The 13789-nt window shown below is 38.3% G+C and overlaps 1 protein-coding gene across 2 annotated transcripts in view; it reads right to left on the bottom strand.

Moving 5' to 3' along the window:
* Window positions 1–1669: 1669 nt before the first annotated feature.
* The window catches only part of LOC124048524 (integrin alpha-X-like), a 51733-nt gene continuing 39613 nt past the window's right edge, over window positions 1670–13789 (bottom strand). For both annotated transcript variants that reach the window (XM_046369398.1, XM_046369400.1), the window contains exons 24-30: window positions 12200–12278; window positions 12006–12104; window positions 7830–7910; window positions 7084–7194; window positions 6852–6965; window positions 6422–6532; window positions 1670–2751 (exon numbers count right to left, since the gene is read on the bottom strand). In XM_046369398.1, coding sequence (XP_046225354.1) covers window positions 2659–2751; window positions 6422–6532; window positions 6852–6965; window positions 7084–7194; window positions 7830–7910; window positions 12006–12104; window positions 12200–12278 — 688 coding nt within the window. In that variant the 3' untranslated portion in view covers window positions 1670–2658. The remainder of the gene's footprint in view (window positions 2752–6421; window positions 6533–6851; window positions 6966–7083; window positions 7195–7829; window positions 7911–12005; window positions 12105–12199; window positions 12279–13789) is intronic.

Consider the following 13789-nt stretch of genomic DNA (forward strand, 5'->3'; position numbering starts at 1 on the left):
ATTTAGACATAACCTGAATGGCCGCCCAGCAAGGAAGAAGTCACTGCTCCAAAACTACCATGTTTAACATCAGTTGTACAGCTGTAAAGTACACAACGAACATAAGCTACCATACATTCTATTATTTTACTGATGTTGTCTGTTAAATATAATAATTGTATATTGTTAAATCAAACTACATGTGAAAATGATTATTTATCATAAATGCATGAAATGTTTAGCTTTTTTTGGCAGTTAGTTTATTTTGTAGAAATATTTACATTTATTGTCATGCTTGGTATGTTTCAATAGACTAAACTAACTCATGACATGTACTGTAAGCTCTAAGCTATTGCAAATCCATCCCCTATCTTTGTGCAAATTGGAAACCAAAGATCATGTCCAAAAACTAATCCAATCTTCCAACAAACAGATGGATATCTTGCCAGTTGGAAGATTGGATTCATTCGTTATTGGAGGGAATTATGAACATGATCATTGGTTTCCCAGTAGCACAAGGATAGGGGATGAATTTAAAGCAAGCTATCTAGTCACTGTGTCAATTAAATGTGAAGAACAATAAAACAAACATTTACTATGTAGCACAATGTCTGTGCCATACAAATACCAGAAGGTTTCACAAGAAATGTTAAAATTAAATTAAAGCTGCAAGATTCCTAATTTAAAGCTGCAATATGTAACCTTTTGGGTGACCTGAGCAAATTCACATAGAAATGTGAGTTATAGATCTGTCATTAACATTGAAAGCAAGTCTAAGAAGTGCTAGATGTGTTCCATGTGCGCTATTTCTATGCGTCCCATTCTTAAGCATTGTTTTTGCATCTTTTACTTTCATTTTTATACACAAGCTTCAAACATCTGAAATTACAATATTTTTGAATATGTTTTTTTACACCTGAATTAAGATGTTATTGCTGTAAAATGACATTTAGGATTCAACCTCTCCTGGGATTTGAACTTACAACCTTCTGGTTGCCAGTGACCAGAAATGTTCTGCTTTTTGGGCATGGCAACAATTGGCCACAGATTTATTGGAGAGAATATATTTCTGCACTTTGTTAAAGGTTTCTCAGACTGTTATAAATGATCTATAATTATTATATATTACAGTAAACACTGGCTACTGAGTAGCAGTAAACATACAGTAAATATACAATTTACTAGGGTGTTATTGCCCTAAAATAACTTGTAAATGATGATATTTACTGTATTTTTACTGCAACCTCTAGGTTGCCAGTGACCTGAATTAACTGCTACACGACCAGGTCTCTGGGAATGACATTGGGGGTGGGCAAAGTAAGATTATCTGACAACACCAACATAAAAATAGCAGGGCTCTGGGACACTTAATGTAAAGTATGAATATATGCTGTGGGGATTTGAACTTGCAACCTCTTGGTCAGAGGTGTGTTGACCACAAACATGGTTGCAGGTCCACCCATCAAAGAATGTTGACTTGAATGGGAATATCCATTATTCTAAATTCTGTTGTCAATCTTCCATAGGAAACCTATTGAAATCACAGAAATATAGATAATAGAATAGACATTCCCATTCAAGTTAACATTCAACAGGGGTGGACCGGTGGCCATCTTTTTGGTAATAATGGGAAGTTAAAATGTTAATTAAATTAAAATGTCAATGGTGTACCAGCTTAAATGCAGTGGTCACACACTAAACTTCAGCTAACTTTAGCCACTGTTAGCTAACAATCAATGGAAATGATAGTGGAAATTGTGCAAATGATTTACAATGGCCAAATCACCCTTTACTGCACGCATTATCATAGAACCATGCCCCCTATCACTTCCATTTTATCACTTCAAATGGCCTCAAATAAACAAATGTAGAACAGTGTTTGAAAAAATATATTTTAAAGTTTTATTTAACTGTATGTTGCCATATTGAAACACTGTACGACAACGGTAATACTCTTATACTAATATCAGGAATATTTGGGTTTTCTAATAAAAAAGAGGTGTTTGAATTATAATTGTATTGTTTTATTCATTCACACTATCTGAAAACAACTATTAAACTATTAAACAACTATTAAATCTAGCCATATTATATATTTATGTAATGGATATTATAATATTATACATATAAAACTAATTGTATTTTCCATGCATATGTAAATAAAGTCGTATGTTGTCTTGGCCAAATGTTATCTTTTTGGGGGGAAGGGGAGATGTAAAGATGATTGTTTTATGAGAATCATTTGTGGAGCAAATTAATAACTAGCTCTTAGCTAGTTATGTGCATGGTAGCTAGTTATTATCTAGTTAAAAGGCCATGGTGTATTTTTTCATTTAGGGAAGTAAGGGGGTAAAGATAAATTAATAATAAAAGTAAATTAAATATAAATTATAATAAAAGTTTATTAAGTAACGAAAAACCAACTATGTAGTTGATTTGGCCGATAACATTTCTAAATTGCACGATTGCATCTATCACGAGCATCGTTTTTTTGTTAGCAGTGGCTCAAGTTAGCTGAAGTTTGTAGTAGATTTAAAGAAAACCGAACCATGATTTACTGATTTTCCTGACCCATAGACTACTTTTTCGGTGAGGAACCATCTAACATGAAGTTGTAAAATCCTGAACTTCCTCTTTAATATTTGTACACATTCAGTGAGCAAGTCCAATTGTTTGCTGTTATTCAGGCGAGGCAGCTTCTCCATCACCCCCTGGTCCATCTTCTGTTGTATTCTGCATCATCTCCTTCAACTGGCTTTTGAAAAACCCAGCCTGAGAGAAAGAGACATGTGTAGAGAGAGATTATGACATTATTTAACAGTTTTTTTGGCAAATTTATTGCATAGTAAGAGTATAAGAATGTGTACTACATATTAGATTCCTGCATCGGTCCAGGTACCCACTGTTTCATTGGAGTAGGGAACTGTCTATTATTGGTGCTGAAACATTCTAATTTGTACACGTGCAGAGGCGTTCACAACTGAAACTTTCATTCACCATACGCTGGTCATATAATTTGCGTTTGACTGGTGTGGCTGGCAAAGGTTAGAAGATTGTTGCAGGCCATATTCAATTCTGGCAATGCTTTATTTAAGTTTCAATTAAACAATTTGATAACCAAAACAATTTTGCCTGCAAAGGTTTTGAGTTGTTGTAAACTAAAAAAACTGCATTTTTCCTGCAAGTGATCGTCTTTTTCAACTAAATAAATAACATAAACCTAGTAGGTTAGTAGAACTAGCTACTAGCTGAACTTGGTTACCCAACTAACAGAGGACAGGATGACGATAACCCAACATAAAAACAAAAACAAGTTGTTGGCTGGCCCGTGTCTCTGATTGGATGAGGAGGTATGCTGGATGGAGCAGATGAGCCTATCACTATATAAGCAGGCTATTGCTCAAAGCGATTGAGTTATCAATGTGCCACATTGTGAAAATAAAAATAAATCATTTGTATGGTTTCCTTTATCCAACGATTAAATAAACATGCACAAATTAGGAAAATCAATGGGCTTACTGTCTGGAGTTTAAAAAAAAACATTTAAAAAATGGATGCAATTTGGCAGGTTCACAGATAATCTCTCGGAACAATTCTTTGTAGGTGGGTTGATTCGTGGAGAACAATCTGTCCTGGTGTCGAGTGGGTATCGGAATTGTGGCAGGCGTGGGGCGGGTGTGGCTCCAAAAAACGGACTCAAGCAGAACTCTACTATACACAGTGCCTTCAGAAAGTATTCACACCCATTGACTTTTTTTCACATTTTGTCGTGTTATAGCCTAAAATGTATTACTTTGTCACTGGCCTACACATAATACCCCATAATGTCAAAGTGGAATCATGTTTTTTGTTTTACAATATTTAAAAAATTAAAAGCTGAAATGTTTTCTGTCAATAATTATTTAACCCCTCTGCTATGGCAGACCTAATTAAGTTCAGGACTACACATTAGCTTCAAAAGTCACATAATAAGTTGCATGGATTTATGCGTGCAATAGCAGTGTTTAACATGATTTTTGAGGTAGTCATTTTTGAATGACTACCTCATCACTGTACCCCACACACACATCTGTACCCCACCTGTAAGGTCCCTCAGTCGAGCATTGAATTTCAAGCATAGATTCAACCACAAAGACCAGGGAGGTTTTCCAATGCCTTGCAAAGAAGGGCACCTATTGGTAAACATAAACAATCTGAATATCCCTTTGAGCATGGTGAAGTTATTAATTAAACTTTGGATGGTGTATCAATACACCCAGGAATGTAGAAAACCCCTCAGGGATTTCACCATGAGGCCAATGGTGACTTTAAAACAGTTACAGAGTTTAATGGCTGTGATAGGAAAAAACAGGATGGGTCAACAACATTGTGGTTACTACACAATACGAACGTGAAGGACAGAGGGAAAAGAAGGAAGCCTGTACATAATTCAAATATTCCAACGCATGCATCCTATTTGCAACAAGGCACTAAAGTAAAACTGCAAAATAATTTTGCAAAGCAATTAACGTTTTGTCCTGTATACAAAGTGTTCAGGGGGCAAATCCAACACAACACATTACTGAGTACCACTCTCCATATTTTCATGCATAGTGATGGCTGCCTCATGTTATGGGTATGCGTGTAATCATTAAGGACTGGGTATTTTTTCAGTATAAAACATTAACGTAATGGAGCTAAGTACAAGAAAAATCCTAGTGGAGACCTGGTTCAGGCTGCTTTCCACCAGACACTGGGAGATTAATTCCCCTTTCAGCAGGACAATAACTTAAAACACAAGGCCAAATATACACAAGTTGCTTAGTAAGAAGACATTAAATATTCCTGAGTGGCAGAGTTTCAGTCTTGACTTAAATCTACTTGAAAATCCATGGCAAGACATCAAAATGGTTGTCTAGCAATGATCAACAACCAATTTGACAGAGCTTGAAGAATTTTAAAAATAATAATGGGCAAATGTTGCACAATCCAGGTGTGGAAAACTCTTAGAAACGTAATGAAATGTCTTCTTCCAACTCACTCTCAAACACTTAAATCCCCTGAAGGCAGCTCACTTTCTAGCCCACTTGAATAGCCCCCACGATATGCAACTTTTCAGGGAAGTCAGGAACCAATGTACTCAGTCAGTTAGGAAAGCTAAGGCTAGCTTTTGCAAACAGAAATTTGATTCCTTTAGCACGGATTCTAAAGATTTTTTGGACAGTGTAAAGTCCATGAATAATGAGAGCACCTCCACCCAGCTGCCCACTGCACTGAGAATAGGAAACAATGTCACCACTGATAAATCTAAGATAATCGATAATTTTAATAAACATTTTTCCACGGCTGGCCATGCTTTCAACCTGGCTACTCCTACCCTGGCCAACATCTCAGCAACCCCTGCAGCAACTTGAGCGTTCAGTGTGTGAAATTGGAGGGCCTGTTGTCCGGACCTCTGGCAATCTCTATGGGGGTGCCACAGGGTTCAATTCTCGGGCTGACTCTTTTCTCTCTATATATCAATAATGTCACTCTTGCTGCTGGTGATTCTCTGATCCACCTCTATGCAGACGACACCATTCTGTATACATCTGGCCCTTCTTTGGACACTATGCTAACAAACTTCCAAACGAGCTTCAATGTCATACAACACTCCTTCAGTGGCCTCCAAATGCTTTTAAATGCTAGAAAAACTAAGTGTATGCTCTTCAACCCTCCCTCCCGACTAGCATCACTACTCTGGACGGTTCTAACCTATAATATGTGGACAACTACAAATACCTAGGTGTCTGGCTAGACTGTAAACTCGCCTTCCAGACTCACATTAAGTGTCTCCAATACTAAATAAAATCTAGAATTGGCTTGCTATTTCGCAAAAAGCCTCCTTCACTCATGCCGCCAAACATACCCTCATAAAACTGACCATCCTACCGATCCTTAACTTCGACGATGTCATTTACAAAATAGCCCCCAACACTCTACTCAGCAAACTGAATGTAGGCTATCACAGTGCTCTCTGTCTCCCATCGTGTTGATTGCACATACCCAGAACGATTCACAGCTGTAATCGCTGCCAAAGGTGATTCTACAAAGTATTGACTCAGGGGTGTGAATACTTAACTAAATTATATATTTCTGTATTTCATTTTCAATACATTTGCAAAAAAATCTAAAAACATCTTTGCACATATGGGGTATTGTGTGTAGATGGGTGAGATTTTTTTATTTAATCAATTTTGAATTCAGGCTGTAACACAACAGAATGTGGAATGAGTTGAGGGGTATGAATACTTTCTGAAGGCATTGTATGCTGTACATGGCACATTACATGGATATGAAAACGACCCTGGTTTTAGAACTACTTAATATAAAATGGTGATGTACATTAAAACCTTTGAGTATACTGTAGATATTCAACATATGAGAGTGAAATTGATTATACAAAATATGTAATGAATATTACCTTATAAAGCCCAGCTGTGATCAAAGCTAACAGCAGCAGACCTCCCACAACACCTCCAATGACCCCCTTTGTGAAGTTAACCTCAGGATACACCTCCACCTGAGTTTCAATCTGAGGATGACAAAAGCATGTATTTTCAACTGAAGCTAAATTAAGTTATCAATCTTACTGGGCGGCAGGGTTGGAGTCAATTTGAAATTGAAGGCAGTCAATTCAGGAAGTAAACTGAAATTCCAATTCAATAAGTAAAACATATATATATATATATATTTTTTTTTTATAACTTTGCAATAAGCTGAAAAGGAGAAGCTGTTTAAGCCAAACGTTTTTACATATTTGGATTTTAAATTAAATTCACTCCCTGAATTGACTGATTTCAATTCCAATCGACCTCAACCCCGATTTGAGGAGATAACATCTAAAAGGCTACCTTTTGTATAGGTGGGTTATTTTTGGAGTCCGAAGAATAATAGATGTATTGGTTTCTGTCATAATCTACAGTGGCACTGCTGACCAAGTTGAACTGGGCAGACTCAAGACCAATCTGAGAGCAGAGAGAAAGAGCGAGGAACGTTGGTAAGGAGATATGTTCTGTAAATTAGCACAGCTAGCATTGGGGGAAAATACTGTATACAATTATCCATACCTCCATCCTTTCATACCTGTTCTATCCATTGAGAGCTGAGGTTACCAGTGATGTTATAAGAGTTACGATCCAAATTTCGAATGAAGCTTTTGCACATGAACACCCCACAATTTGCGACAGAGCAGTCCTGTAGGATAGGGGGAAGAAAAAATAATTGCGATCACTTTTGAACTAATGACAATCGAACACATTAATATAATATAATACATTATTTACTATTAACCCATGAATAAGCATTACAACTATTTATATATGCTTTTTAGTTGGTAAGCATTTATAACATATATTATAATTTATAAAGCATTTATACTCCTTTATGGACAATTTATCATGAGTTATTCATAAGTTATAAAGTGTAACACAAATCAAGCATTTTAAAAGTCAAATTTTAAGAGGTTGTGAATACCTTTTCTTAATTAAGTTTGCCTTCATACAGAATCAGGCAACTACCTAAATGTAATTCTGTTTACATTTAACAGCATTTCTAGATGCAGAAAATCTGTAATAACACCTGTAACAACACTTGGCTTCAACATCTAAAAAATGCTAGAATATATGTTTAGCCATTAGATTATGTGTTAAATAAATAATCTATTAGCAGAAAACCTGTCATTGCTACTGTTCGTGACACTCAAGGCAAGTTGGTGTTAGGTGTGACCGTTGCAATACCAGGAAGTTGCAATACCAGGAAGTTGTTGAGAAATATTATTTCAAATAGAAGTGGATAGCATTATAAAACTGAAATGGGCTAGCACTATTCACCACAGCATGATTTTTCTGCAGCTGGTCCACAAAGTCTGTGGCAGTAGGTTCCTCATTCTTGTGTCTTTGACAACCTTGAATCTGAAACACAAAAGTTTCCTGTCAATTCCAATCATCACAAAACTGAATTAAAACCTGCAATATCCACCTTCTTTATCCAATTTCTTGGGATTGAACATAGTGCTTACTTTACTTTATATTTGTGCTATTTGTGCATTTATCATTACTAATGCATTTATACACTGAACAAATATATAAACACAGTATGTCTAGTGTTGGTCCCATGTTTCATCAGCTGAAATAAAAGATCCCAGAAATGTTACAAAAAGCAAAAAGTGTGCTCTTCACGGATGAATTCCGGTTTCAACTGTACTGGGCAAATGGCAGACCGAGTGTATTGCGTTGTGTGGGCGAGCAGTTTGGTAATGTCAATGTTGGGAACAGTGGGGTTATGGTATGGGCAGCCATAAGCTACAGACAATCGAACACAATTGCATTTTATCAATGTCAATTTGAATGCTGAGATACTGTGACGAGATCCTGAGGCCCATTGTCGTGCTATTCATCCTCTGTCATTACCTCATGTTTCAGCATGATAATGCACGGCCCCGTTTCTAGTCCCTCCTGCAGCAAAGCACCCCCACAACATGATGCTGCCACCCCCGTGCTTCACGGTTGGGATTGTGTTCTTCGGCTTGCAAGCATCCCCCTTTTTCCTCCAAACATAACAATAGTCAATATGGCCAAACAATTCTATTTTTGTTTCATCAGAGCAGAGGACATTTCTCCAAAGAGTACGATCTTTGTCCCCATGTGCAGTTGCAAACCGTAGTCTGGCTTTTTTATGGCGGTTTTGGAGCAGTGGCTTCTTCCTTGCTGAGCGGCTTTTCAGGTTATGTCGATATAGGACTTGTTTTACTGTGGATATAGATACTTTTGTACCTGTTTCCTCCAGCATCCTTTGCTGTTGTTCTGGGATTGATTTGCACTTTTCGCACCAAAGTTAATTAATCTATTGTAGACAGAATGAGTCTCCTTCCTGAGCGGTATGACAGCCGTGTGGTCCCATGTTTATACTTGCATACTATTGTTTGTACAGATTAACGTGGGACCATCAGGCATTTGGAAATGTCGTTTGATTTTCCCATGATGTCAAGCAAAGAGGCACTGAGTTTGAAGGTAGGCCTTGAAATACATCCACAGGTACAGCTCCAATTGACTCAAATTATGTCAGTTAGCCTATCAGAAGCTTCTAAAGCCATGACATCATTTTCTGGAATTTTCCCAGCTGTTTGAAGGTACAGTCAACTTAGTGTATGTAAACTTCTGACTCACTGGAATTGTGATACAGTGAATTATAAGTTAAATAATCTGTCTGTAAACAATTGTTGGAAAAAGTACTTGTGTCATGCACAAAGTAGATGTCCTAACCAACTTGCCAAAACTATAGTTTGTTAACAAGACATTTGTGGAGTGGTTGAAAAACGAGTTATAATGACTCCGACTTCAACTGTATATATATACACACACACTACCGTTCAGAAGTTTGGGGTCACTCAGAAATGTCCTTGTTTTTAAAGAAAAGCACATTTTTTGTCCATTAAAATAACATCAAATTGATCAAAAATAGAGTGTAGAGATTGTTAATGTTGTAAATGACTATTGTAGCTGGAAATGGCAGATTTTTTATGGACTATCTACATAGGCTTACGAGGCCCATTATCAGCAACCATTAGTCCTGTGTTCCAATGGCCCGTTGTGTTAGCTAATTGAAGTTTATTATTTTTAAAGGCTAACTGATCATTAGAAAACCCTTTTGCAATTATGTTAGCACAGCTGAAAACTTTTGTCCTGTTTAAAGAAGCAATAAAATTGTGCTTCTTTAGACTAGTTGAGTATCTGGAGCATCAGCATTTCTGGGTTTGATTACAGGCTCAAAATGGCTAGAAACAAATACATCTCTTCTGAAAATTGTTAGTCTATTCTTGTTTGAGAAATGAAGGCTATTCCATGCGAGAAATTGCCATCTTGTAAACTGAACATCGTGTACAATGCTGTGTACTACTCCCTTCAGAGAACAGCACAAGCAGACTGTAACCAGAATAGAAAGTGGGAGACGCCGGTACACAACTGCGTAAGAGGACATGTACATTAGAGTGTCTAGTTTGAGAAACAGATGCCTCACAAGTCCTCAACTGGTAGCTTCATTAAGTAGTACGTGCAAAACACCAGTCTCAACATCAACAGTGCAGAGTCGACTCCGGGATGCTGTCTTTCTAGGCAGAGTTCCTCTGTCCAGTGTCTGTGTTCGTTTGCCCATCTCAATATTTTTATTGGCCAGTCTGAGATATGGCTTTTTCTTTGCAACTCTGCCTAGAAGGCCAGCATCCCGGAGTAGCCTCTTCAATGTTGACGTTGAGACTGGTGTTTTGTGAGTACTATTTACACACAATACCCCATAATGACAAAGTGAAAACAGGTTTTAAGAAACGTTTGCAAATGATTAAAAAAACAGAAATACTTTAATTACATAATTATTCATACCCTTTGCTATGAGACTTGAAATTGGGCTCAGATGCACCCTGTTTCCATTGATCATGATTGAGATGCTTCTACAACTTGATTGCAATCCACCTGTGGTAAAGTCAATTGATTGGACATGATTTGGGCAGGCACCACTTTTGACAATGTTATGTCAGAGCAAAAACCAAGTCATGAGGTCGAAGGAATTGTCTGTAGCCCTCCGAGACAGGATTGTGTCGAGGCACAGATCTTGGGAATTGTATCAACAACATTTCTGCAGCATTGAAGATCCCCAACTTCACAGTGGCTTCCATCATTCTTAAATGGAAGAAATGTGGAACCACCAAGACTCTTGCAAGAGCAATCGGGGGAGAAGGGCCTTGGTCAGGGAGGTGACCAAGAACCTGATGGTCACTCTGACAGAGCTTTAGAGTTCCTATGTGGAGAAGGACAACCATGTGGAGAAGGTCAACCATCTCTTTAGCACGACCAATCAGGCCTTTATGGTAGAGCTGCCCGATGGAAGCCACTCCGCAGTAAAATGCACATGACAGTCATCTTGGAGTTGCACCTAAAGGACTCTCAGACCATGAGAAACAAGATTATCTGGTGTTATGAAACCAAGATTGAACTCTTTGGCCTGAATGCCAAGCGTCACATCTGGAGGAAACCTGGCACCGTCCCTACGTTTAAGCATGGTGGTGGCAGCATCATGCTGTGGGGAAGTTTTTCAGTGGCAGGGACTGGGAGACTAGTCAGGATCGAGGGAAATATGAATGGAGAAATGTACAGAGAGATCCTTGATGAAAACCTGCTCCAGAGTGCTTAGGACCTCAGACTGGGGTGAAGGTTCTCATTCCAACATGACAACAATGCTAAGCACACAGCCAAGACAACGCAGGAGTGGCTTCGTGACAAATCTCTGAATGTTCTTGAGTGGCCTAGCCAGAGCCCGGACTTGAACCCCCCCCCTCGAGCATCTCTGGAGAGACCTGAAAACACCTGTGCAGCAACGCTCCCCATCGAACATGACAGAGCTTATGATCTGCAGAGAAGAAATGGAGAAACTCCCCAAATACAGGTGCGCCAAGCTTGTAGCATCATACCCAAGAAGACTCGAGGCTGTAATCGCTGCCAAAGGTGCTTCAACAAAGTACTGAGTGAATGCTCTGAATACTTATGTAAATGTGATATTTGGAGGGAAGGGGGTTAACACATTTGCAAAAAAAAAACTGTTTTTGCTTAGTGATTATGGGGTATTTTGTGTAGATTGATGAGGAAAAAAACGATGTAATACATTTTAGAACTGAATGTGGACTATGGACTATCTACCAATCCCAGGCATTTTTAAAGTTTGAGACACTGAAAATCAAGACAACCTAGAGCCAAACTAGAATACTAGGCAGCTAAAACCAAATGTTTTTTTTTCTGTCTAAGGTAAAAAAAACAATTGCTTTCACATTGTAATTTGCTAAACGAAGTACGGCAAATGTCTCTTCAATATCACTGTTCACCACTTAATCCCATTTTAACAGAGTGTAATTCACTCAATATTGGGAGATTAGACAAAGTTTACAATACCAGAAAGCTTAAATTCTCCTATTTTCTATCAGTTGCATAGGTGATTTAAAAAATAGTTTCCACTCCTCTCACCTGTATACCATTTGGATCAGCCCAGATGTCTTTGTCACCAAGCTTCATTGGCACCTTGATTATCACAGTAAGATTGAAGCCTCTTTCATAATTTTCAACCTGAGAAAGAAGGGGGTATTTTAACTTATGCTATACATTTCAGACATATTAAGTAAATGATACATAAATACTGTATATTAGTATATTATCCTTACCTCAAAGGATTGTTTCACATGTTTCTGCAAATCATTTTTCCCGGCAGTGAAATTAACATAACTGGTTGAATCCTCATTTCTAAATAAATGGGGGGGAAGATTTAGTGAAGACAAATATTCCGAACAGCTGGGCTAGATTAAGCCTGAGTCATGCACTACCGGTCACAAGTTTAAGAACACCTACTCATTCAAGGGCTTTTCTTTATTTTTTTTAAATACTATTTTCTACATTGTCGAATAATAGTGAAAACATCAAAACTATGAAATAACACATATGGAATCATGTAGTAACCAAAAAAGTGTTAAACGAATCAAAATATAATTTATATTTGAGATTCTACAAATGGCCACCCTTTGCCTTGATGCCAGCTTTGCACACTCTTGGCATTATCTCAACCAGCTTCATGAAATAGTCACCTGGAATGCATTTAAATTAACAGGTGTGCCTTCTTAAAAGTGAATTTGTGGAATTTCTTTCCTTCTTAATGCGTTTGAGCCCATCAGATGTGTTGTGACAAGGTAGGAGTGGTATACAGAAGATAACCCTATTTGGTAAAATTCCATACTATGGCAAGAACAGCTCAAATAAGCAGAGATAAACGACAGTCCATCGTTACTTTAAGACAGGAAGGTCTGTCAATACGGAACATTTCAAGAAAGGGCAGTCACAAAAACATTGAGCCCTATCATGAAATTGGCTCTCATGAAGACAGGAATGGAAGACCCAGAGTTACCTCTACTGCAGAGGATAAGTTCATTAGAGTTATCAGCTTCAGAAATTGCAGCCCAAATAAATGCTTCACAGAGTTCAAATAACAGACATCAACTGTTCAGAGGAGACTGCGTGAATCAGGCATTTATCGTCGAATTACTCCACAGAAAGCACTGCTAACGGACTCCAATATGAATAAGAGACTTGCTTGGGCCAAGAAACACGAGCAATGGACATTAGACCGGTGGAAATGTGTCCTTTGGTCTGGAGTCTGAATTTGAGATTTTGGGTTCCAACCGCCATGTCTTTGTGAGACACGGTGTTAGTGAATGGATGATCTCCACATGTGTATTTCCCACTGTGAAGCATGGAGGAGGAGGTGTTATGGTGTGGGGGTACTTTGCTGGTGACACAGTCTGTGATTTACTTAGAATTCAAGGCACGCTTAAACTGCATGGCTACCACAGCATTCTTCAGCGATATGCCATCCCATCCGATTTGGGCTTAGTGGGATATTTGTTTTCAACAGGACAATGACCCAACACACCTCCAGGCTGTGTAAGGTCTACTTTACCAGGATTGTGTCAAGGCACAGATCTGGGGAATTGTACCAACAAACAAAACAATCGCTGCAGCATTGAAGGTCCCCAAAGAACATAGAGGCCTCCATCATTCTTAAATGGAAGAAGTTTGGAACCACCAAGACCCAAACTGAGTAATCGGGGGAGAAGGACCTTGATCAGTAAGCTGACCAAGAACCCCTATGGTCACTCTGAAAGAGCTCCAGAACTCTGGAGAGATGGGAGAACCTTCCAGATGGACAACCATCTCTGCAGCACTCCACCAATCAGGCCTTTATGGTAGAGTGGCCAGACGGA

Source organism: Oncorhynchus gorbuscha, linkage group LG11, assembly GCF_021184085.1.
Source record: "Oncorhynchus gorbuscha isolate QuinsamMale2020 ecotype Even-year linkage group LG11, OgorEven_v1.0, whole genome shotgun sequence".
Classification (NCBI taxonomy): domain Eukaryota; kingdom Metazoa; phylum Chordata; class Actinopteri; order Salmoniformes; family Salmonidae; genus Oncorhynchus; species Oncorhynchus gorbuscha.